Source organism: Taudactylus pleione, unplaced genomic scaffold (assembly GCF_031769625.1).
Source record: "Taudactylus pleione unplaced genomic scaffold, aTauple2 ptg000214l, whole genome shotgun sequence".
NCBI classification, from domain to species: Eukaryota; Metazoa; Chordata; class Amphibia; order Anura; family Myobatrachidae; genus Taudactylus; species Taudactylus pleione.
Window position 1 is genome coordinate 16,126,752 of NW_028284616.1, and position 27,753 is coordinate 16,154,504.

Here is a 27,753-nt window from a genome sequence, read left to right on the forward strand (position 1 = left end):
GCCGCAAAACTGCCACCAAATCCCCGGCGTTTAGAACCCGCCATCAAACCGCCACCAAACCGCCAGGGTTTAGAACCCACTGCTTAGTAAATTTTGCTCTTTGTGGTTGTTTGGGAAAGGGGAAGTGGTTTTTACAGAAAGTGGTGGTGTGTCAACCCCGTTTTTCTGGGCGTACCAAGGTTAGTGGCTGCATCCTTGGACGCAGCTTCACTGGCCCCGGAAGCGTAAAACTCACAGCCATCTTGGGTAACCTGAGGGTTACTTAGATGACCGATGTTCATGCAGGTGATGCCATGCAGCTGTGGATCACAAAAGCATCCTGCTACTTTTACACATTATCGCAGAGCAGCTGCGTCCAGAGACTGTGTACAACTCTGAATCAGGCCCAATGTACATCATAAAACACTCACCTTATATATTCAAATGTGAGTTTCTAGCACTGGACCGTCAGGCTACAATTGGCGGCTGTGTCCACCTCGGCACATCCTTTTCGGAGTTTGCTTGGTTACTATAGAAACAGAGTGTATACATAAATAGAAATAATCCCAAGTACATGCAAGTAGGTAATAGCACATATACAAACATAATGATACTGTGAGCATGATACACTAATCATAATAAGCCAATAAACCACATATATAATAAAGAGAATGTAACAACTGCATTAGAGACCTAATCATAGAAAATGTAGAAATCAACTAGATCTAAAAAGAAAAAAGTCTCAATAAATCTGCAGCACATATAATTGGTACCTCTGAGCATCCATCTACATAATGTAATCCTGCATTATATTGTTAACATCCTGAATGTCGTCATTCAGAACATAATGCTGTCGACATTCTGACTGTTGAGAAAATATATCACACCTATCAGCTCAGCAGGAGTATGCACAAAACTAAAAGAATAAAGCTCACCTTATATCCTATGACACCATGTGTGATTCCGAACGCTGCCCATCATCCTATCCTGACTGCAGTACGCTGTGATGACATAATAATAATAATAATAATAAATATATATAATTATATGTATATATACACAATCATTTATGCCTGGACACACACACATATATACTTGCCCTCCGCAGGTGTCCATCAAGTGAACCCACAATACAGATTCCAATGACGACGACACTCATTAATAAATGATGCTTAACTGCAGAAACTATATACCAATGTTTATTGCATCGTCTTCACGGTTCCTTGAAGACAATACAATAAAGTATTGAAACGTTGGTTCCTACTGTCTGCAGTTAAGCATAGTTTTATTACCGAGTGTCGCCATCATTGACATATATATAATCCGCCAAGATCTGTCCCATGTCATATATATATAAAAATTATTTACATATATATATATATATGCAGATAGTAGGAATAGCGCACTCATGAGAATAGTATAAAAAGTATAATTTTACTTGTAATAATGCTCACATACATCAAGGCTAAGAACTATGGGAGCGATTAAATTCAACGTGATGTTGAATAGTTACGGGAGGGAGCTCCCACAGCTATTCAATTCACCACACTGCTTGGGATGCTAAAGGATTTCTTCTCGCACCCCCTGGGGATGTGGAGAGAAATCCGACCAAAGTGCTGAGCGCGCAGCAGTTTTTCTGCTTAACGCGGCGCTAACAACCGCACGCCCAGCACTTTGGTCAGAGAATGCCGGTTAACGCGCCTTAACACCCTTGTTAAGGCGCGATAACTGTCATTCTCCGACCACACAGCGCACTGAATTGAATAGCGGCGCTATTCAATTTGCATTGGATTGAATCGCCACCTTTGTACACAGCCCATTAATCAGCTCTTCTCAGCTGGCAGATCTCTTAGTCGCCACCGCTATAGGAGCCTCCGGATCAGCGCTGCTTCTGGAGATAGCAGATGACCTCAATGTCTCACATCAGTTTAGACCACGCCCTACATATATATTAAAATTAATTAAAAGTCTAAAATTAATAGCATAGTCATAATGGGGGCAATTCAGCTCAGCATGATGTTGAATAGCCCCAGGAAGGAGTTCCCAAAGCTATTCAATTCACTGTGTTGTTAAGTCATACTACAGGATATCTGCTCGCACCCTCCAGAGTTGCAAACAGAAATCCAACTTCAGTGCCGGCTACAATGCTATTTTCTGGCTTAGCGCGGAGGTACCAGCCTCGCGTCTGGCACTTTAGTCAGAGAATGCCGGTTACCACGACTAAACACCAAGCTTATGGTGCTGTAACCAACATTATTCAACTTAAGGAACACATCCACTAGCAGACCTCAAAACGACTGCAGGTTTGCGACATTGTAATCGTGCAGTCGTTTGACAGTATGTGCTGCGCCCACACTGAATGAGCAGTCGGTTAGTGTAGTCACATCAATCATCCCCTAACATGCTCAACCTGACCTTATCGTCAGGTTGTTCAGCATGTTTGCCCGATAGATGTCTAAAATGACCAGCGGGAGCGCGCATCTCTGGTCGTTTTAGACATTTTAATGAACGATTTGACAACGATTAATGAACAATTGACCTATAATGATATCGTTATTGTTCAATCGCTCATTTTAGTCGTGTAGTGGATGTGCGCCATTTAGTGGTTCTAGTTGGACCTAACAGCGTGGTCAATTGAATAGCTCCAGGAACTCCTTCCTAGGACTATTCAACATTGCTGAATGGAATTGCCCCCAATAAATGAGATAGAGATAGTAAGAGGGAATTACTAGTAGGCGGTAAATACAAGGAGCCTTTCACATCAATTCCATCACATAAGAAAAACGTATGTAACATGTATGCATATACAGGGATTCACATATGCAGTCACATATGCAGCAGATCACATACGCAGTCACACATGCAGCAGATCACATATGCAGTCACACATGCAGATCACATATGCAGTCACACTTGCAGATCACATATGCAGTCACACATGCAGCAGATCACATATGCAGTCACACATGAAGCAGTTAACATATGCAGTCACACATAAAGCAGGTCACATATGCAGCAGATCACATATGCACTCACACATACAGCAGGTCACATATGCAGTCACACATGCAGCAGGTCACATATGCAGTCACACATGCAGCAGGTCACATATGTAGTCACACATGCAGCAGGTCACAAATGCAGTCACACATGCAGCAGGTCACATATGCAGTCACATATGCAGCAGATCTCATTCCTATGCAGATAAACATACAGGGTCACACATACAGAGCATCATACATGCACACATAGGACCTCATTCAGAGCCGCTCGCAAAAAGCAAGCGCTCGCTTTGAATGAGGGCGGCCGCTTTGCTTTTTTTTACTTTTTTTTAAACAATTTCTTTTATTGAGACACCGCACATAAGCACAATCAGATACATCAAAATAACAATCACGCAAAGTATAAATATACATAGAGTACAGTAGACATATAGATCATAAATGTTGTGAACATAATATAGTAACAGTGTGTCTACCAAAGAAGAAAAGAAACCCCCCCCCAAAAAAAAACAAGAAAAAAAAGAAAAAAAAAGAAAAAAAAAAAAAAAAAAGTCAAAAACCACATAGACATATATATATAGCTCATGATAGCAGTACTCCACCATATAAACACTGCATATGTCCTAGTTATCAGAACATAATGTATATCAGATAATATTTAAAACTTTCAACATCTGACTAATACAACCAAAAACAAATAAATAATACTACAACAAAAAAACAAAACAAAAAGAGCTCTCTCCCAATCCTCCCCCCCCACCCCCAAAGGATCCATAATCATCTGTATCTGATGAAAACACATTAGGTCGTGGCAGAGTTGATGTCTATTGGTGTATTATTTCCAACAGTCTGGAGTAAAAACCAAGATGTATCCTTCACACTATAATATATTTGGCGTCGCACGTCGAGGGATAATGTAGATATATATGATTCCCACATATCAAAAAATGTCTCCACTTTCTTTTCCTTCTCTAAGACTACCTCTACCCAATCCATTCGAAATATGTTATATAACTTTGTCTTAAATAACACTAAAGATGGGGAGGTGGTCGAAATCCACTCCTGCAATAATGTTTTACGAGCAGCCGCGCTAATTGCCAATAACAGTTTTCTGCTTCCTTTGCTAGCTCTCATATCTGTAGGTATAATGCCAAAAATAGCCCACTCTGGAATGAAAGGGACATAATTGAGTAAAGCTGACTCCGCATATCGTTTGATCCGTAACCAAAATCCTCGGACTATTGGGCACGACCAAAAACAATTATATAAGTCCGCATTATCTTCTCCGCACCTATAACAGGAATGAGAAGCCAAACGTCCCATTAAAAAACTTCTATGCGGAGACAAATAAGCTCTGTGAAAAATGTTTAGAAACATCTCCACATATATTGTTGATGTTAAAGTTTTACAGGAATAATTAACGGCAGTCAATAACTCTTCCGGTGTATACAGAGGAAATTTTTGAACCCACTGCGAAAGTCCCCTAGCATTGGACGCGTGATCCAAAGATATTTTAAAATACTGATAATAATTAGAAATAGCTTTCTTGAGTATTGGAGGCCTGGAAAGAATGTCATCTACTGGATTATTCCAATCTTCCGCCACAAACACCTGGATTACTGAGTTGATATAATGCTGTGCCTGCAGGAAGGCCATGGGGAACCCCGACAAAGCATTATACTGTTCTGCCGCTTCGCTAAAAGATAAAACCCGACATGCTTCTTTATCTACCAAACAGCCTATTCTCTGAATGCCACCCACACGCCATATTGTGAATGGATATGTCGCCTGCCCCGACTGAAAATGTGGATTTTTCACTAGAGGAAGAAATAATGATTTGTGTGAGTTAAGGCCCGCCTCTTGTCTTATCAAGTGCCAAACTCGTTTTGTATTCCACAATAAAGGATTATTTTTAATTGCGATTGGTAACTCCTGGTCACGGGAGTGAAGAAACGTAATCAAATCGCCCTGGTCTAAAAATTCTCGCTCAAGTGAGGTATTAGCATAATTCTCTGATCCATTTATCCAATCCGACAAATAACGGATCATAGCTGCTTTATTATATAATCTGATATCTGGAAAGCTTATTCCACCATTCAATTTGGTTTGTTGCAATTTTAACAAACTAATCTTAGACCGCTTACCATTCCATATAAAGGACCTAAATATTTTATTTAAAAGACTCAGATCCTTAACTGTAATGAGCAAAGGTAGGATTTGGAGCGTGTACATTAACCTTGGAAATGAAATCATTTTGATTAAGCTCGCGCGACCCATATATGACAGAGTGATATTCCTCCAGCCATCCAATTCGTCCGAAATTTTTTTTATAATGGGTCTATAATTAAAAGGATATAAATTTGCCAAATTGCTAGGAAGCACAATACCTAAGTATGTAATCCTGTCTTTGGCCCATTTAAGTGGAACATCACTAGGCAGACGTGGTAATGAATTGCGCGAACCCAAATAAAGTGCCTCTGATTTACCTATGTTCACCGCGAACCCTGATATTTCTTCAAAACTTTTCAAAAGCCCCAGTATATGCGTTAGGCAGTCATGAGGATTTGCAATGTAAAGCATTATATCATCTGCAAATGCTGTTAATTTTATTGTTTTAGAACCAATCTTTATTCCCTTAAAATGATCATCCTTCTCCAGTATTCTAATCAGCGGATCTATAGCTAGATCAAATAAGAGGGGTGAAAGAGGACACCCTTGTCTAGTACCTCTGAACATCTCTATAGGTGCACTAGTACAACCATTTATCATTAGGGACGTCATTGGGGATAAATAAAGATATTTGATCAATCCGATAAATGAAGAGTTGAACCCACGCATTTGTAATACATTAAATAGATGGGGCCATAACACTGTGTCAAAAGCCTTTGTCGTATCTAAACTTAATAGAGTGTTAGTAGAAATTGAAGATGCCCCTGCTGACACTGCCACTGCAGCAATAGCCGCTCTAACTCCTCGAACTGAATGACGCCCTTTTACAAAACCCAATTGATGAGGAGTTAGTAATTCTGGCAAAATAGTTTGTAAGCGACTTGCCATAATTTTAGCTAACAACTTCGCGTCTGTATTTAACAAACTGATAGGTCGGTACGATTCTAATTTTTGTACATCCTTTTGAGGTTTAGGGATCAATATTGTAGTTGTATTTGTAAAATATGGGAATGGAGAATTGTTGTCTATCATGTCATTAAACAAATCCACTAAAATCGGGGCTACCTGGTGCCGCAATAATTTATAATATTCGTTTGAATAACCATCTGGGCCCGGTGATTTCCCGAGTTGTAACTGTGAAATAGCCGACAGCACTTCATCTGGTGTTATTTTCCCAGAAAGTGCCTCCTGTTGCTCTATAGCTAATAAAGGCAACAAGTCATCAGGGATCAAAGCTTCATACCAAGACTGATCAAAAGGAAGATCTCTATACAAGTCCTTATAGTACTCTTCAAACTTATTTATAATTTCATTATTCGTTGTGAGTAAAGCATTGGTATACGGATCTTTAATGGCTGTGATATACGTTCTTCTACGCCAGGGCTTAGACATGTTAGCAAGCAACTTTCCAGCTTTGTTCCCCCACCTGTAAAATTTATGCTTAGTGAACAGTACATCCTTTTTAGCTTGGGATAAAAGGTGCGATTCTAAGAGTTGTTTTGTCTGAACATACGTTTCCCTAGAAACATCAGTAGGGTCTGCTATATAATTTTGTAACGCTAAAGTTAGGGCCTCTGACATTGATTTATACACAGCAGCTTCTGCCTTCCGTTGGGAAGAGACAAAAGCTATGATCTGTCCCCGCATTACAGCCTTCGATGCACCCCAAAAGATTGCTGGTGTATCCCATGCCTCTATATTATCGTCTTGATAATTCATCCACTGTACTAGTAGGTGATCTTTAAATTTAGTGGATTTGTACATATAGGACGGAAACCTCCAATGTTTCAAGCCCCTAGATGACTGCGTTAAACTCAAAGAAATTGTAATGGGCGCATGATCAGATATTAGAATTGAATGCAATCTGGAATCCTGTATGCAAGATACCAAGCTATCTGAGACCAGAAACAAATCGAATCGCGACCAAGATCTATGGACTGCAGAGTAAAAGGTGTATGATTTATCTGTAGGGTTCAATAGTCTCCAAACATCTGTAAGTTGATGATTTGCTTTAAAAGATTGGAATTGTCTCCATATTGCCATATTAGATGATTGGGGAGTCGGTTGTCTGTCTAATGAGGGATCCTCCACTGAATTGAAATCACCCGCCACTATCAATGCATAGTTAGTACGTTGCGCCAAAATGTCCATCACCCTTCCTATAAATTCTTGAGGTGAAACATTCGGTGCATACAAGTTTACCAGAGTATAACAGGTTCCCTGAATCTCTACGTCAATAATCAAAAATCTTCCATTGGGATCCGCAATGGTATTTATAATAGAATATTGCAGATTCCTTTGAAATAGTGTGGCCACCCCCCTGATCTTTCTATTACAGCTAGCCTTAACACATTCCCCTATCCATGGGGCCCTCAAAGTGGAAATATCTCCCTCTGCCCAGTGCGTTTCCTGCAAGAACATTACGTCAGACTTAAATTTTTTTAAATGAGTTACTACTCTTTTGCGTTTAATAGTAGAGTTCAAACCCCCAATGTTCCAGGATAAAAATTTTAACTTATCAACCTGCGACCCAGTGTTACCGGTACTCATATTGTTAGACATGTCTTATCCAATACCTTGCCGTGGGACAAAACAGTCTAAGAACAAAATTAAGTTAAAACGTGGCACTCCGTCCCAGCAAGCGGAGACCACCCTTTTTGAAGAATGCGAGCCTTCTGGCTCCGGAGTCCCCCAGGGGGGGAGAGAGAAAACGAGAGAGAGACAACAAAATAAAAAATGTAAATAAAAATAATAAAAATGAAAAACAAACCATAAAAAAATAGATGCACTATACACTTCTGCGCAATGTCTCTTACACCCTTTTCCTTTATTTTCTCTCCAACATTTCAATGTGGTGTTCATCACTTGCAACCTGTGATTCACACCTGAACTACTCAATATCACTTATAAAGTAGCAAACAAAACGTATATCAGTACAGTAGAAAATCTTCACCAAAACGAGGAATGCTCCTTCATGTCAATTAGACGTTATGGTATTCAACATTAGTGTCACATTTAACAAAATAATAGCGAATATAAGTGCATAATCTACTCTCAGGGATGATCGTGGTTATTTAGAAATTAGAGCCAAACCCTAAATTAGTGTTATATCAGTTATCCAATCATCTGTTTGGTGATTGTTGCGGTGAGCGCTCCCTGTCTATACCCACACCAAAATGACGTTTAGCAATCTTATAATCTATATAATATATATTATATAGATTATAAGATAATATATATTATAATGTTTGACCCCCATCCTCCACTCTTAGTCTGGCAGGGTATAATAAAGCAAATCTAGTGTTACGCTCATACAGTAATTTGCACACATCTGAAAATTCCCGTCTTTTCTGTGTTACCGCTGCTGAAAAATCCTAGAATATGAGCACCTTAAAACCATCTACCATTAGTGTGGGTGTCTTCCTATATTCAGCAAGTATCCTTTCCTTCATTCGAAAGTCTAGATACTTTGCAATCACCGGTCTGGATCGTGAATTAGGTGCTGGTCTTTCTGGACCTATTCTATGAACCCTCTCTACGTGGGGCAAAACGGAATCCTCTGACAAATTTAGGGCTGCAGGAATTTTGTGGGCTACCAGTTGAACCAGAGCGTGACCAGTTATTTGCTCAGGTACCCCAATAAACCTCAAATTACTTCTTCGAAGCCGATTTTCCATATCATCAATTTTGACTAAAAGCGATTGAACGCTTTCTGCTTGAGTACCTACAATTTGTTGCATATCATGGGAGCGATCCTCTACATCACTAACTCGCTGCTCTAAGGTAGCGAGTCTGGAGGTGTTTGAATCTATTTTGGCAAGTGCAGCGTCAAAAGATGACAGGAGGGAATCCAGTTTCTTATCTATTAGAGGCATTAGTATTTTAGAAATTTCCTGAGCAGTTTCAGCAACCGATGAAGGACCCTGAGAATGATGACTGAAATTTGCAGCTTCCTCAGGTTCCACATCAGCAGTGTCACTACGTGATGGAGAAGGAGGAACAACTTTAGCTGGAGTCTTAGTTACTTTGCCCATTTTACTTGTCGACCCTTGTGAAGATGTAGCGGGAGTAGATTTACGGACGTATCTGTCCATAACCTAACGAGAGATCCCTTGAAAATTCTACTCAAAGTAGATCCTTCGCAGTTAATAAGGTCAGATAATTTCCAAATTCCTCAACAGGACACTAAATTAACAAGAGGTAAAGCACGGTAAATTGTAGACATGTTATGAAGATTCAAAAATATGCATCACTCTGTCGAACACCCATGTCTTATATTCTGAACAATAGTAATTGAACTACATTCCTCTATATAATGAAGCCCTAATATGGTTCCATGATACACCGTGTTCTTATAAAGTAAAACTAACAAAATTTGCTTCCGTTACTGCTAGTATGTGGTAACAATGCTGTATAGATAGTTTGTGAAATGTCCATCAGCTTAGAGGCTAGAATTAGATACTGTTGTTTGTCACTGTGACCAGTAGATGGCAGCCACGTACTAATATTAGATCAGATATAATACAGATAATAGCCGCAATTATATCTTCACTGTTCAAAGTACAATATACTAAAAGCTCACATAAAGAAAAACAGCAAGTATATATATTTAGCTGTGTTACTTATCAGATTTTCAGTACGGTACAACAAAGTCCAGGATCAGGATCAGCCGGATTATTAGCCAAGTGTAGCAAGCCAAGCACCCCGGCCTCCACCCTCTCCCAGGATAGCAAAAATAGAAAGTCCGGTCATCAGCAGTCCAGGGTCAGAACCAGCGAATCCTCCTCAGCTCGCAGAGACAGCGGTATGGGGATAAAATTGACACCTTGGCTGGCAACCGGCGTTGGGGGAGAAGCAGGGGGAGTCGGATAGTTATTACGATTGGTCACCAACCAGTAAGATCAATAGGTCAAACAGCAGACACTGGCATTCCAGACTGTTTTATAATAGCCAAATTTTTCGGCTGGTAGGGCTCAGTATCTTTTTGTAAAGCTGAATAGCCAGGGGTCAGAGTCGAAAGTCACAGCCGTGACGAGCCCCAAGTAAGTATCAGGGCAGTAAACTTTGGCCGCTTCTCAATTATGTGACTGTCTGAAGGAAGTCACAGTGGCAGTACTCTCAGCCCTTCTTAATTAGATCCCACAGTTAGAGACAATGAAAGGCATAATGCCTGATGTGAGTCTCCCCCGGCACAGTCGTTTATGCGATATGTTCCGAGATAGTAGCAGCGCTCCCCAACGGTACTCACACAAATGCCCCTCAGGTACACAGGAGCCCGTCCAGCGTCCGACAAACAGCGCGATCACCGGGGAGAGCAGGGAACCACGTCTTCAGCTTCACAGCAAGCTATCAGGTGAGTACATCTCCCGCCGCCGGAAGGTAAAATCTCCCTGCAGCCAGATCCAGCAGTCGGAGCCTCCAGGCTGACAACAGCGCAGTGTAAAGTCGTTATCTCCAGGGACCAGACGGTTAGAAGGGAGCTTTACGTACAGCCGCACCGCGTGGTCCCGCCGGCGCCAGGTTTACACAGCACACCCGCGCGTGTCCGATGCAGGATGTCTGGGGTCGCCGACAGGTAGCAGGTAAGTGTTTCCTCCTAGACAGGGCCGGAGGGCAGATGCAGGAAACTCCGCTGGGAGAGCCGCCAGCTCTCAGATGTGTTTCGCGCCAAACAGGCTGCCAGCGCTCATGCAGGCCATCTAAGTTGGTGGCCGGACTCCGGTGCAATCAAAAGGCGCTCCTTGGCAATGAAGGTATCTCCAGGGTCTCCAAATTAATGGTGTTGTCAGGAGAAGCCCATAAATCGAGAGGCTTTGCAGGATGGCACTGGATCCTAAGCCTTCAGAGAGGAGCTGAACTAAAAAGCGGCCATGCTTGATGCCCCGCCCACCGGAAGTCTCCGCTTTGCTTTTTCTTGCCGGCCTCCTGGCCACTTGCTAAGCTTTTAGCGAGTGACCAGGTGATGGTCGCGATGGTCGAGACCATCGTGACCATCGGGGCTTGCGACGAGACCCTTGGGGTAGGGTCTGATCTACCGAGAGCCCCAGGTAGCTTCCTGCTCTAACAGAGCAGGAAGCTACCTACTGACATCACTGTTGATGTCAGTAGGGCCACCTACAAACGGCAGGCGTTCCTTCAGGAACGCCTCCGTTTGTCCGGCCACCCCCCTCCCCACCTACAAAATGGGACGAGCTGTCGATCAACATCGACAGCCGCCCCTTTTGTAGCGAGCCCCGGAGCGAGTGAATTTTGTCACTCGCTCCGGGGCTTGCGCATGCGCACATCGGCCGCTGCGCATGCGTAGGTCCTCACCATCGACCCGCTTGCAAGCGGGTCTGAATGAGACCCATAGTTTGAGACACGTACACATACTTCAACAGTAGTTAAACTCTCTCTTATCTTGTAGGTCAGGTACTGGTTGTTCTAGTTGTCACAGATACGCCCTCTGCTCCATGATACCAGAGCAGCCAGACAAGCAGGCAGGAGGCAGTACAATGGTCCATTTAGCCACGCCCCCTGTCCTCAGAACACACCCCCTCCCTCTGCTTATCCTACAGCACTAGCAGCAGCACTTCAATTTAAGCTGCCCATCCACTAGCAGACATGAAAACGACTGCACAATTACGACATTGTAATCGTGCACTCGTTTGTCAGTATGTGATGAGTCTGCACTGAACGAGCAGTCGTTCAGTACAGGCTCAATCATCATCTGCAAACATGCTGAACCTGATGTTATCGTCAGTTTGATCAGCATGTTTGCAAGATGATAGATGTCTAAACGACCAGTGGGCACGCACCTCGCTGGTTGTATTAGACACTTTTGTAAATGATTTGCAAACGATTGTTATCGTCCAATCGCTCCACTTAATCGTCTAGTGGATGGGCACCTTTAGTTAATGTTCCCCCACAGGCAGAACACGGCAGCTGGCAGCCTGTGACAGGATTTTTTTTTTTTGTCAACGCTACCAGCTAATCTTTTGGGTGGTGGGACAATTTTCACGATGGGCCTGCAGCTCCACCCGCCCCATTTATTAATCCCACTCTGGAATTACCCCTTTTATTAAATTTAACATTTCCATTTTTTTCATAAATTTGCCACGCAGCATAAATTATGGTTTCAATTAATATTGCCTTTATTACATGTGGCACTTTTGTATGTGTGTGATGTTTGTCTTTACACTGTACAAGAAATGCTGTTTCACTGAAATACAACCTGCAAGGTATAAATCTGTGGCATTAAAAGTATTACAAGAGTAAATGTACTAAACTGTGGATTAGAATGCAGTTTGCAAACAGAAATCAGATGAGGGGTTTAATATCTAAGCTTCCAGGCCTCTCCTTTTACCCCTGGCCATTGGATACCAGGATAGTACTATGAAAATATATTACAATAAATATTGCATCAATAATCGAATAAAAACTACAGGGCTAAACAAATAAAGTATGCTCTTGAGCCTAAAGACATAAAGCATGGCCCTGATTATAAAGACATAAAGCATGTTCCTGATTATAAAGACATAAAGCATGTCCCTGATTATAAAGACATAAAGCATGTCCCTGATTATAAAGACATAAAGCATGTCCCTGATTACAAGGAAATAAATCATGTCACTGATTACAAAGAAATAAATCATGTCACTGATTATACAGAAAAGCATAACTAATAATTAGTTGTTCAAGAAAACAATGCTGCGCCCATAATAAATACCTACCTAGCATCTTCTTTCTTTCTTATGCTGGGGAATATGGTAATCCATATGGGAAAGAGAAAAAACATATGGGGCAGATGAAATTAGCCACAGATTGAGTCTTGCGGTCTGTCCCCCTACAAATGTGCTCAGAGCTATTCAATTACAAACCCACAAGCAGCCCAGAAACAGCAGCTAAAGCTTATTTATACTTCCAGCATCCAGAGGTACGAGGAGAAATTAGCATTAACTGCCAGGGCCAACAAGAGATCCTGGCAGGGGCGTCTGCATAATAGGTCCAGGGTGCGCGGGACACACCCTGCACCTATTGTATTATTTACCTACCGGAGTCCACGTCGGTGCGGGGGTTCATCGTAAAAACGACCGGAGAATGGCAGGAGCAGTCATTTTACCATCGTTTGCGCATGCGCAGTACAGGGAAAATGGCCGCCGTGGCCATTTTCCCGGTGACCAGCACATACTCTATAGATTCTGGGGGCAGAGTCTATAACTCCGGTGCTGACTGCACACAGCTCAGTGCGCTACCGGTCGCCGGACAGAGAGGAGGGGGCCCGTGTCGGAGACTGCACATGGGCCCCCTCCTCTCTAGAAATGCCCCTGGTTCCTGGGAGCAAATGAAAAGATACACATCCCCTCACACATCACTCAGAAAGAGGATGCTGGTGCTGGTCAGCGGCAGCGATCTCCAGAGATGTTACAGGGGAAGGGGGCAACCCTGGGCCCCTACCGGGACCCTCACACAAGCCCAGGCCCCGGTAAACAGTACCCACTCCCTCTTTTGGCACCACTGCTACCTGCTGGCTCTGAGCTGCTCAAGTGTCTATAACTGAATTGTTCCGGGTACTTTAGCTAACAAAACAAACTTAATGACTCACGGCTAATTGAATCTGCCCCTTCGAATGAATGGTCCACTCCCGAGAAGCACCTGACTGTCCCTACACCAAATGATTTAAGCTCCAGTGAGTAGGGAAAGGTAATAGGTAGCTAAGCAGGAGCGATCTCTTACACTGCTCAGCCAATCACATACAGTATAAGAGCAGCAGCAAATCCTTTGTTAAAATAAATAATAGATAATTCAAGTCTATATGTGCAAAGTGGGAAAACTAGGTACAATACTGCATCTAATGCACACTTAGGGCCTGATTCAGACCCGGTCGCAAGTGCTGAGCACTCGCAACCGGGTCGATGGTGGCCCAGAGCACATGTGCACGATGGAGCCGGCTCCGTCGTGCGCGAGACCCGGATAGCGACGGGCACTCCGTCGCTCCGGGTCTCGTACCAAAGGGGCGTACTGTCGATGTTGAGTGACAGCACGCCCCCTTTGGTGGGCGGGCCAGGGGGGTGGCTGCCCAAATGGAGGCGTTCCCATGTGAACGCCTACCGTTTGGGGCCGGCCCCACTGACATCACAAGTTATGTCAATGGAGAGATTCCGGCTCTGTTAGAGCCGAAATCTCTCTGGGGCTTGCGGCAACGAGACCCTACCACAAGGGTCTCGTCGCAAGCACGATGGTAGCGATGGTCTTGACCATCGCGACCATCTTCCTGGCCGCTCGCTATAGCTGTGGGTGGTCACCCACAGCTATGCGAGCTGCCAGGAGGCCGTTCTAAAAAAAAAAAAGGCCGGCCCTGATTCAGAGCGAGCGCTCTGTTAGAGCGTCCGGCTCTGAATCAGGGCCTTAGCACAGACTGATTTACATTCATACAACTCCTCACATCAGTGGCTGCAAACTTTTTGTCCAGCAGAGAAGCTGAGAGGGGGTGGAGGGAGGTACATATACAAAGTAATGTCCCAGGTGCACTTGTAGCCTCATCCTCACGTCCGTGGCCTTAGCTAAATTGTATTATGGGTTGGGGAAAATGACAGTGCAGACCAAAAGTTTCTTATTGTTCTGTCTTATTTAATAAAATAGTAAATGATACATCATCCTTGTTGGCAGTGGGGTAACTAGGGCAGGGCGAGCGGGCACGTGCCCTGGATGCCGTGGGACCCGTGGCGCAGGGGGGCACCGCCAACCAAGTTACCGACCTGCCCTATATAGCCAGTGTAGCACTGACCGCAGTGGGTGCAGTCAGTGCTACACATTTACTCAGGACCGGTGCTAGGCTTCCATGCGCCCAGCACCGGTCCTGTGCTGCACACACAGCCGAGCCCCTTCCCTCCCCCTAAGCGCCTACCCAATAGCGCCAGGTGGAGGGTGGGAGGCGGGCTCCGGCTGGTGTATTTACACACATATCGCCGCCAGCGCGGCGGCGATGTGTGTGTTAACCAGCCAGCAGCCAATGAGAGTCAGACAGACTCTCATTGGCTGCTGCACACACATCGCCGCCACCCGGCGGCAATGTGTGTGTTAATCACTAGCCAATGAGAGTCAGCTAGACTCTCATTGGCTGCTGTGCCTGCTGCAAGAGCCGGGCTGGAGCTCACTCATGAGCTTGGTCTTCCGGCTCCTGCAGTGGGTAATGGGAGAGACGTCACAACGGTAGCGATCTCCAGAGATGTTACAGGGGAAGGGGGCAACCCTGGGCCCCTACCGGGACCCTCACACAAGCCCAGGCCCCGGTAAACAGTACCCGCTCCCTCTTTTGGCACCACTGCTACCTGCTATCCGGCTGGGAGCAGGAGCCGGGATTAAGGTAAGTGGTTTTTCTTTAACTCGTGTGTTGCATCGGGGTGGGGGTGGACCACTTCTGGGGAGAGGGCTACTACTGGGGCACTGCATCAGGGGGAGGACCCACTACTGGGGGCACTACTGGGGAGGGGGCTACTCCTGGGGGCACTGCATGGGGGGGACTATTGGGGGCATTGAATAGGGAGGACCACTACAGGGGGCACTGGATAGGGGGATGACTACTGGGGGACTGCAGAAGGGGGAACACTACTGGAGGTACAGTATAAGGGGCACTGGATAGGGGGGATCACTACTGAGGGCCTGCATAAGGGGGACCACTACATGGGGCACTGCATAAGGGGGATCACTACTTGCATGCATATGGGAGACCACTACTGGGGGCACTATATAAGGGGCACTACTGGGGGCCTGCATAAGGGGGACCACTATTGGGGGCACTGCATAGGGCGGACCACTACATGGGGCACTGCATAAGGGAGATCATTACTGGGGGCCTGCATAAGGGAGAGCACTACTGGGGGCACTGTATAAGGGGCACTACTGGGGGCCTGCATATGGGGGACCACTACTGGGGGCACTGTATAAGGGGAACTAATTGGGGCTGCATAAGGGGGACCACTACTGGGGGTACTGTATAAGGGGCACTTCTGAGGGCCTGCATAAGAGGAATTACTACTGGGGACATTGCATACTGGGGGAACTGTATTAGGGACACTACTGGGGGCCTGCATAAGGGGGACCACTACTGGGGGCACTGCATTAAGGTGCATATGCAATGGAAAAGAATGTTCAGAGTGATGAGAGAGAGCTGTGTCATGTTGACATGCCCCATTTTTACGTGGCCATGCCCCTTGTGACCTCACCTCTTTTTCTTCACGCCACATAGGAGGGGGGGGCTCCATTTTAAAATTTGCCCTGGGCTCCATATACCCTAGTTACGCCACTGCTTGTTGGACAACAACACATTTCCTTCATGTTCCTGTGTTGTTTATGAGGCTGACACTGTGATATTTCCTCTAGGTCCTGTTGGCAGCAGACTCACGTAGCAGCCAGTTGTTGGCTGTCAAGGTCATCAAGAAGAGGGATCTGCTCGCCAAGGGCAAAGAACTCGCGTTTGTGGAACGGAGGGTGTTAGAAGTTGCACATGGGAGCGCCTTCCTCACACATGCCTACTTTGCTCTGCAGACCAAGGTACTGCTGTGATTGCCTCTTTATTGCTTAATAGCCACACGTACCATATATGCTAATATTCTGCTGTGACTTTTCTTTTTAACAATTAAATCTCATCTAGATGTAAAGCACAACGGAATATGCTGGCACCATATATATATATAATAAATTTTCAAAACTGCTTGTATACGGTATCTACATCACTTGGGGGTCTATTCATTATGTTCATTATTGGGGCCCCCCAATAATTAACATTCTAACTAGCCGATTCAGCATTGCTCCGATGCGGTGACAGCTGATCTGAAAATCACCTGTCTGGCGAGCGGCATCACTGATCCTATGAGAGCCGTGAATCTTTTCACTACTCCTTTTGAAGCAGTGCTGCTAGTGTGCATGTGTAACCTATAGGTCACACATGCGTACAGGAGTCCCGACATCTGACGGAAGGAGTGGACAGGGGCGGAGGGATACAAAAGGATCCCTCTTCACAACCCAGACCTCAACCCAGAGCAGGTTGTCATACACAAGATGGCGAATGCTCCCGCACTCAAGCTCCGAAAATATTGTATTTTCGGAGCTTGATGAATTCTGTCCCCATACTAGTGTATGGGGACAGCGGGCCATTCCGCCAGTGGAAGGTAAGTAGGCGATATCTGTGATATCTTGATGAATGGCCTGATAAATTAATTTTTACAATTACAGGTGAAAATTTTCATTTTCATTTGCTTTTGTAATAATTAAGCGACGATGAATAGGCCACTTGGTGATAAAGGGATTATTGAGGATAGAGAAGACAACAGAAATAAATGCTGTACCTGAGTGTGTCAGTAACATCTCTCCCATTGGGTGCTGCCTTCTGTATTATATTCATTTTTATTTATTTATTACCAGTTATTTATATAGCGCACACATATTCCGCAGTGCTTTATAGAAAATATCTTACCATTCACATCTGTCCCTGCCCCAGTGGAGCTTACAGTCTATATTCCCTACCACATGCTCACAAACATACACACTATGGTCAATTTTGTGGGGAGCCAATTAACCTACCAGTATATCATTACAGCAATATCTCCTGCCCCGTCTACTCCTCCACTGCTAGAACTGGGCTGTTTACTTGATTTAAATATAGCACAGATCTTAGCCGATGGTCATTTAATAGTGGGGTAATCTGAGGGGCGGCATTTACTGGACTAGTACATGGGAGTATAGTGTTCCCTGTAGCTCCGGCGGGAGGCAGGGCGCCGGAGCTAGAGAGGGCATGCCCGTGTGCGCGCCGAAGGCGCGCGCGACCGAGAATGGGTCGTGGACATTGGAAAAGGGGGCGTGTCTATAAGACGCGTCCCCTTTTCGTCACTCTTGGGGGCGTGCCCAGCACTTACGGACACGCCGGGCAGCCCCCAAGCCCTGCAGACAGTGAGAATAGATGCCGGGCGCATGCGCCCGGCGTCTATTCTCCGGCGGTGACCGGGTCACCGAATGTTTCTCCACCCGCGGGACACTGCGTCCCGCGGGTGAGAACGGCTCCCGCAGGCTGTTAGGGCAGGGCGCTTTTTGCCCTCCTCCCGGAGGGCAGGGTGCTTTTTGCCCTCCAGAAGGAGGGCAGGGCGCCGCGCTCCGCTAAAACAGCCTAGCGGGAACGCTATGAGTATATAGGAGGTCATGAGGATGGGATATCCTAACCTGGAAATACTGTTAAGAACTAGCTGGCCATAATTCCTTTTATCATATTGTTACTGATATACAGGGGTAGAAGTATGGGAGACAATGGAGGCGCCTGCCCCCAGGTGCCAGGACTGAAGTGGCACCTCCTCCATCACCAACAATATATTCACCCCACTTAAGGCTGTAAATATGGGGGATAAGGGGGGCACTAAATGATATCTCGCCTCCGGGCATCTGGGATGAACTTCCGCCACTGCTGATATATGATTATAACACCATCACTGCTGTAATACAATCCCCTCTAATCTCTGTAATATATTTACCATCTCACCTGTAGTACAGTATTTCTTCCCCATCCCCCCACCTATACAGTAATACATTCCCCTACATATTACTTGTCATGTGCTCCGTGGATTGAGGATCAGCGCTACAGATAACAGCTTCTAGTGATAATACAGTTGCAATTATTCATTATTTTTGTTTTAGATGCAAAAATTACTATTAATCTTTGCATGTAGGACAATTTACTACCTATTATAATATTCTGGTATAAAAATAAAAATGTTACTGGTGTAGACTGTAATAACATTATAGAACATGTTCCATAAACTGTAATACTTCTTTTTACCCCTTGTGTCCCCTGCCCTCTCTCTGCTCTCATAGGGGCCTATTCATCATAACTTAAAATTCTCTGGAGGTAATTAGGTTTAGAACATGCATGGAGTTCTACCTAATTACTGGAGGAATTCATCATTCCTCTCTCCATAACTATCTATTCCGAAAAGCTGTCATTTTTGCGATGACAGCTTTTCGGGAAATAAGATAGTTTTCCCTCTCTACACTAACTTACCGCATCTGGAATCTGTGCTGCACATACGCTGTTACATTCGTAAAACCAGTGCATGCACAGCACTACCTACAGCTGCGGTAATTTTGTGTGTCCCTCTCAACCCCCCTCCCCCTCCGCATACCTTCCCCCTGTTCCACACTTACCTGCCCGCTGCAGCGCCTCTGGCTCCGGTGGCTGTTCAGACGTGTTCTCCCGGCAGAGCACTGTACAGTTTAGAAGAAAAAAAGAAGTTTTGTTTTTTCCTAAACTTTATTGTGTTCTGGGAGAACAGTGTCCGAGCAGACACCGGAGCCAGAGGAGGGACCAAAGCGCCGGATGAAGATGCCGGGGGACCTGCCCACGCTGACACAGGTAAGTGTTACCTGCTATTTGCCACCTCACAGTGGCGGACAGTACCTCCATCAAATTTGATGAATACCATAATTTCCATATCCCCATACTATTGTACGGGGAGTGTGGAAATTAACGCAGGGGGACTTAACCAGGAGATATCAGTGATGTCTCCTGTGTTAAGATACTTCATGAATACTAATATAACGGTATTTAAGGAAAATGTCCTTAAAACGTTATTTTAGTGTTGATGAATAGGCCCCTTTGTCTTCGCCATGACCATCTATTATATTCCCATGAAGAGAAAATAACCGAAGGACAGTTTTTATAAATTAATAATGTATATAATTTATCTTTACTTATTTATGGTGTAAAGATGACATTCCCCATGTCCTCCTGGCCTCTCTGACATGTATACTGATACTATTGCTTCTACCATACACAGGAGCATTTACTACTCGGCATGGAGTATGCATGTGGCGGAGATTTCCATCGTCTCCTGCAGAGGAAAGGCCGCCTTACCATCCCCAGTGCAAGGTGAGGATATGGGAGAATATCTTGTTACAGACACTGGTTAGAGGAAGGACTTTATGATAGGTGATATATTATAATTATCCATTGTTTTCAGTGGAAAGGGTTCTCCTAATGTATAGAAATAGATAACACAGTATGTAATAGCATGGACTATATGCAGCAGCAGCTCCTGCCCTCTTACCTGAGGGGTCTGCCGCTGCTGCTGGCCTGGGTCCTGGCGCCTGCTCAATGAATCAGTACCTGCGCATGCGCATAAGCGGTGGTGGCGTCTCGCATGCGCATATCACCAGCTTCTCAGGGATGCATTGGTTGCAGCCTCAATAAGCCCTGTAGGGCTGCCCAAAAGGCAGAGCATCGGCTTCCACTGCAAGCCGCTCTCTGCTGATCGCAGCCCGGACCGGCAGTCCCAGGGGGAGGAGACACCTTCCCCAGGGGCTGCCTGTCTTTAGCGTGACTGGCAGGAGGCACCTCTAATAGGGAATCACCTCCAGTCACAGTGTAGCCAGTACAGTCACGGAGTGCACTGGCTCATTGAAGTTGCTGATTTTACTGGGGGGGCGCAGCCTCGCAGCCCCTAGGTAACATCTGCCACTGAGTATAAGTCTTATACTGTAGCTTAGGATTGGGATAGCAATACTATTAGCAGTGACAAACATTAGTTGTAACATAATTGTGCAGCTGCTTTCATCAAAGTGGGCAAACACATCGCCGGTCACAGCTGGGTATTCTATACATATAATGGTCAGTGACATGAAGGTGGACTTTTACTAAGGGGCAGTTTTGTATGTGGTTGGGAAACCGCCACACATCAAATGTGATTTTTAGATCCAACCCATTTACTAATCTGTGTTTTGAAACAATTTGCATCCAGATTTGTGGTGGTTTTCAAACGCTTAAATCGCATTAGGTCCTTATATTCTGTTAGAGCCCAGCCTACACAGGATTGGGCCCTGTCCTCTAAGGGGGAACCTGAAAAACTGGTCTTAAAGGCGTTACTATTTCTTTTATTTCCCATAGAGACACAACTTTTTACTTTATTTATCACAGGGTAATACTTTTTACTAATTATGGGGTACTACTCTTTATTAATTACGGGGGCACTACTCTTTATTAATTACGGGAGTACTACTCTTTATTAATTACAGGGGCACTACTCTTTATTAATTACGGGGCACTACTCTTTATTAATTACGGGGGCACTACTCTTTATTAATTACGGGGGCACTACTCTTTATTAATTACAGGAGTACTACTCTTTATTAATTACGGGAGTACTACTCTTTATTAATTACAGGAGTACTACTCTTTATTAATTACGGGGGCACTACTCTTTATTAATTACGGGGGCACTACTCTTTATTAAATATAGGGGTACTACACTTTATTTTGTTAATTACGGTGGCACTACTCTATTATTGCTTATAATAGGGGCATTACTCTATTTTATTTATTGCATTGCTCTACTAATTTATTTTTTATGGGGGTGCTACTCATTAATTATTATCGGGGCTCTCTTCTTTATTTTATATACTATAGTGGTGCTACTTTTTATTCATTACGGGGCACAACTATTTCATTTAGTGCAGGGTAATACTTTTTATTTTATTTGTTACGGGGGCAACATCTGTAGAGCACCAACTGTGCATACTGTTGCTTATAGTTCTACAAGAGTTTCCATAATGTTATAGTATTTTCCTGGCCCCTAATGTTGTGGAGCCCATTGTCCCTAGGCCGGTACTCTTAACTTGCGGGGGCCTGATCATTTTTTCTCCATTTTTTTTTTTCAGTCTACAGAGAAGATAGCACAAATGGCCTGGGGTCTAGCCTCTGTCAGAGACACCTTTCTTTTTTATGACTAGTCTTGATTGGCTATGTGGTTTGAGCAGCTTAATACTAGCCTAATCTATATGGTTATTATTTGTAATTATTAGGGTTATAGTTTCAAATTGGGCAGATTGATGTCTGGTTTGGAGTTAAGGAGAAGAAATATTGGGTTTAACACCAGAAACTTAGGATAGAGCTGCGGTGGAGATGAATTTCTATGAAGGTGCTGTTTTCCTGTGCACATACAAGCTCACCTATCTAATTGAGAGATGAACACCATTAGATTAGTGATAGAGATTGGTAAAAGAAATTGATTCCATACGTTGCCTTCCATTCTGATAAATAAAGGTGAGTGTTATAAGAAAATGACTTTCTGAGCATCATCTTGCAGGCATCAGTATAGATTGTAAGCTTGCGAGCAGGGCCCTCTTACCTTTATATCTGTCTCTTACAACCCAGTCTTTTTTCTATTAATGTCTCAAATTGTAAAGCGCAACGGAATATGCTACGCCATATAAGAAACTGTTAATAAATAATAAACATAAATAAATAATACTCCTCTTAAATAAACTCTGGGTACACACTGAGCAATGTGTACCCAGCTGCTATGTCGGTCTGACAGGCCGACGTATCGGATCATGGGTACACATCAGAACGAGGTAATGAAGGACGGAGCAATACCTAGTTCTGTCCTTCATTAGCCGCAATGGGGCCGCTTGCGATATCGTCCGGTTGGACATGCAGCACACCAACCGGACAGTGTCGCAAGTGGGCGCAGGAGCGCACATATTGGCCATACACACTGAGCGACGCGGCCTATATGTCAATCCGATTCGCACAAAATCGTCATATCGTGCCAATATCGCTCCTGTGTGTACCCGCCGTTATAAGCTGTATTCAATATATAGTAATTTGCAACAACGCACAGAGGCACTGATTCAGAGCCGGACGCTCTGACAGAGCGCTCGCTCTGAATCAGGGCCGTCCCTCCTCCTTTTTGGAGCGGCCTCCTGGCCCCTCACATAGCTGTGGGTGACCACCCACAGCTATAGCGAGCGGCCAAAATGATGGTCGCGATGGTCATGGACCATCGGGCTTGCGACAAGACCCTTGCGGTAGGGTCTCGCTGCCGCAAGCCCTGGAGTGCTTTTGGCTCTATCAGAGCCAAATGCACTCCCACTGACATCACTAGTGATGTCAGTGGGGCCGGCCCCAGATGGTAGGTGTTCCCATGAGAACGCCTCCGTCTGGGCAGCCACGCCCCCGGCACGCCCACCAAAGGGGGAGTGCTGTCAATCACCATCGACAGCACGCCCCCTTTGGTGCGAGACCCATAACAACGGTTTGGCCGTCGTTATTCGGGTCTCGCGCATGCGCACGACGGAGCTGCCTCCGTCGTGCGCATGCGCACTTGGGCAACATCGACCCGCTTGCGAGCGCTCAGCGCTCGCGAGCGGGTCTGAATCAGGCTCAGAGACAGAAACATCATATTATGCAGTTGGTAAATATGAAACAAAAAATTAGGACATTATTTAAATGTCCCAACAATGTAACTTTACTTATTTTCTATCCACCAGGTTCTACAGTGCAGAAATTGTATGTGGTTTGCAATTCCTCCATGCTAAGGGCATAGTCCATCGGTAATTATATAGTTACAATTTAGCAATAGTATAATACAGTGATATTACTATAGAGTCTAATATACAGAATGTAATATACTTATCATGCCTGTTCCCAACTTTCTATGTGCAGGGGTGCCCCGAGGGAAGGGGGTAGTGGGTACTAATTGCTAAGGCCCAGGCTGTTGGAGGAGCCCAGTGGGGATCCAGGTCCACCACCCTCCCAGCCCCCTCTTACATATCAGCGCTGCCGCTGAGCTGTAGTCTCCTCTGCCTGCACCTAATGTGGAGGTAGGGGAAGAGCAATCAAACTGACCATGCCCCTCCCCTTGATCTGCCCCTGGCAGAGGGGCGCACTGCACCCCCTTGTGTGGCACACAGCACCATTTTGAAAATAATATTTTGCATAGTTTGTTGTAGGGGACATGGCTGCTCCTGCACATTTAGGCCCCTACAGTAACAGGGCCCACCACCGCTCTCTATGGCCCTGTCTATGTGTTATACTTTTATCATTGGCACATATTCCCACTTATATCTTACACACTCCCTCCCTTCTGCAGTGTTTTATTAGTTTCATATCATTTTTGGGTGAGGAGAGTTTTAAAAATTTGTACTTTTCTGTGCTACTAGCAGCTCAGTTCTCTGCCAACAACTGTGGGAAAAGTGGGCTGAGAAACCTCCCACCTGGTCCTGGAGGAGCTACCAGCATCTGTTATACTGACTGATAGAGCTTTCTCTATGCCACAAGACTTGGGGGCCTATTCATCATAACTTAAAATTCAATGGAGGTAATTAAGTATAGAACTGGCATGGAGTTCTACCTAATTACTGGAGGAATTCATCATTCCTCTCTCCATAACTATCTATTCCGAAAAGCTGTCATTTTTGCGATGACAGCTTTTTGGGAAATAGATAGTTTTCCCTCTCTACACTAACTTACCGCAGCTGGAATCCATACTGCGCATGTGCTGTTACATTCGTAAACCCAGAACATGTGCAGCACTACCTACAGCTACGGTAATTTTGTGTAGCCCCCCAACCCCACCTCCCTCCTCCCCCCTCCGCTCAACTCCCATCCGTCCCGCACTTACCTGCCCACGCAGCAGCCTCCGGCTCCGTCCTGCTGGTCTGACACGTGGTCTCCCAGCAGACCACAGTACAGTTTAGAAAAAAAACTTTTTTTTTTTTCTAAACTTTATTCATTCTGTTCTGCTGGGAGACCACAGTTGTCCGATCAACCACCAGAGCCAGAGGAGGGAACAGAGCGCCGGAGGAAGACGCCGGGGGACCTCTCCAGCTGGAAGCAGGTAAGTCTCACCTGCTATTCACGACTTCACAGTGGCGGATACAGTACCTCCATCAAGTTCCGAAAATACATAATTTTCGGAATTTGATGAATACCATAATTTCCACATAGTGTGGAAATTAATGAAGGGGGACTTAGCAAGGAGATATCAGTGATATATCCTGTGTTAAGATACTTCATGAATACTAAAATAACGTTAATTAAGGAAAATGTCCTTAAAAACGTTATTTTAGTGTTGATGAATAGGCCCCTTGGGCATACCAATACAAGATAGAAAACTAACCATTAAATACAATGAGCTAATAGTGCTATATTTCTTTTCCTGCACTAAAGTCCAAACTGGTACCAAGTCTCTATAAGGTATTAGAAAAGAAAATGCTCTGAGCCCAAAACAACAGAGGCTGATAGCAGCTATAAGATGCAGTGAATACATCTGTGAGTTAGAACAGTATACACTGGCCAGCAAGGTGGCCAAGGGCAGAAGATTTGCAAGGTCAGAAGGCTGGCCACTGTTATAATCACATTTTTTCACATAAGTGCTAAGGCACACATACCAACACCATTATACTTAAGCATTTTATTAATGTTATAAAACATGCATGTGTTATACAGATGGGATTAGAGCCTATAGATATGATGAGAATATGTGGCCAAGAGGATGGGAAAATAAACCCCTACACTAGAAACAGGACAGGCTCTACTGGTTATATATTATGTGGGGTCACTGTTTAGGGATAATGTACTGGGAACACTTCTGGTATAATGTGTGGGGACACTACTGAGTTAATGTATAGGAGTAGGCACAATAATGATGGGAATAGTAAATTGGGCTTGCTGAGGGCGCAGAGGCATGCTACTAAATTTGTGCCAAAAACAGCTTTTGCCACCTCTGCTTGCAGCAATAAATGGAATCCTGTGCAGGGCACAAAGGCTCTGTAACCCCATCACTGCTGAGCATAGTTTGGTACTCTTTGGGCTGCTTATATTAAAATGTTAATATCGTAATTATTCATGCAGTACCCACACAAATTAGTGTTGCAATGTTAATGGTCTAAGTAGGGCTCTACTTATTATTAACATTGAATGCTGCTGAACACATACCAATGTACATGAAATAGTGGGATCACAAGGACACTAACCTAACACTGAATACAATAGGAGCTGACACTATAGTCCTTGCTTCTAACCATACATTCAAAATTACAGATATTTAGAAAATACACATATAAAGTATAATATTATTCTATATATAAAAGTAAATCATGTTTGTATGAAAGCATAGTGCATACAAAGATTTTATTTTCTTCACAGAGACCTCAAGCCAGAGAACATCTTAGTGTCTGAAACGGGCAACATCAAGATCGCCGACTTCGGTCTCGCTATTGAGAACATACACGGAGACCGGAGAGCCACTGGCTGTGTTGGGACACGTGGCTACATCGCTCCTGAGGTGAGGTGCACATGGGTTTCCTACTGGTTACTACACACGTTGGGCCTGATTCTAATGCTGGGCAGACACTTTTCGATATATCGTTGTGTTCGATCAATTAACGATAAATCGCGAGTGCATCGGCAAGTTGTACACCAGATATGTCTGTGGACGATGTCATTCACAGACATATCAGGTTAAAACCTGCAGCCGGCACGCCATTTGCTTGCTGCAAGGACCGCTAACACTGACATCTCAACTGGATGGGCAAATTTAAATGCCCACCCAGTTGTGAAAGCAGCCCAGATATGTTGAGCTGCCGATTGGTAAGTGTGTATAGGTTACCAATCGGCAGCTCTGACGGCAGATCGGTTTGTTCACTGACCCGTCATGTCAGTGTGTACCCAGCATAAGTTACATGTAACCCCATATGTGGCCGCATCTAGCCAAATTGAGCAAACTGGGCATGCACTGTAGTACACAAATACATCTTTGCGTATTTATGGGTGATTTTGAATCTTATGGATGTCGGCCATTTCTCTCCATACAAGAGTTAGTGTTTCTGGGTGATAACTGTGTGGAAGCACAGAAGAAGTCTGGCTTATGTGAGTGTCATGGGAGAGTCATGCATATGCCTGATGGACACCTATTTTACACCGATCTGTTCCTCCAAGCATAGGGTACAGTAGGTGTAAGTGGCAACACTGATGATGACAGCAACGCAAGCAGACAGAACACAGTGTGGCGGCGTGATGCATAAGCATGAAGACACGCATGTAATTGCATTAGCTTTCCGTTATATCATTAGGAATGCAGCCGTCATTCAGCTGCTATTACCACCCAGGCTTACACAGTCTGGGGAGGAGAGTACGCTTTTTATGTGTCACCTACTAACTGAAAGACACAAAGCAAAGTGCATATATAGATTTCCATACATATTCTGGCAATATATTCTTTAAGCACACACATTACAATAAGATTGCTTTTATCAGCTGGTAAATTTATACACATCAGAATTTTAGTGTAACAGAACATCTGTAAGACTTTAATTGTGTAATTACAATACATAAAATTAAGATATAATACAATCTTTTTGGATAAAGCGTTATTACTAATCCAATTAGATTGATCGATGTAACCATCTACATTAGAATGCATTTAATCTATTATTTTCACCACACTCTTGAATCTTTAACAATCCTATAACAACTAAGTAGATGAAATGATTGGATTGGCTTGTGACATGTTTGTCCAACTTTAGTCCAATAGCTGAATTAATGAACTCTGAATTCTTGTATGGAGAGAAATAGCCGACATTCATCAGACTCGGAATTAATTAACTTTATTGTTCATGTATTATTTTTATATTATTTAGCAACTTTTTATTTGCCAACTTTCAATAAATTCCAATATTAATAAAAATAAACAATTTAAGTAATGCATGGAGCCAAAATATAAGCCAGGATACATTCCCTGGAATGTGACATATTAAAGTTTATAGATTTTAGATATTAAGGCGAAAGAGTAACTAGAAG

General features: G+C 44.3%; 1 protein-coding gene across 1 annotated transcript in view; it reads left to right on the plus strand.

The window, feature by feature from the left end:
- The window catches only part of LOC148517636 (protein kinase C delta type-like), a 59,624-nt gene that overhangs the window by 15,675 nt on the left and 16,196 nt on the right, over positions 1-27,753 (plus strand). Inside the window, exons 3-6 of the mRNA XM_088478489.1 lie at positions 16,512-16,682; positions 19,952-20,043; positions 23,442-23,504; positions 26,101-26,239. Of these exons, the coding sequence (XP_088334615.1) occupies positions 16,512-16,682; positions 19,952-20,043; positions 23,442-23,504; positions 26,101-26,239 (465 nt within the window). The remainder of the gene's footprint in view (positions 1-16,511; positions 16,683-19,951; positions 20,044-23,441; positions 23,505-26,100; positions 26,240-27,753) is intronic.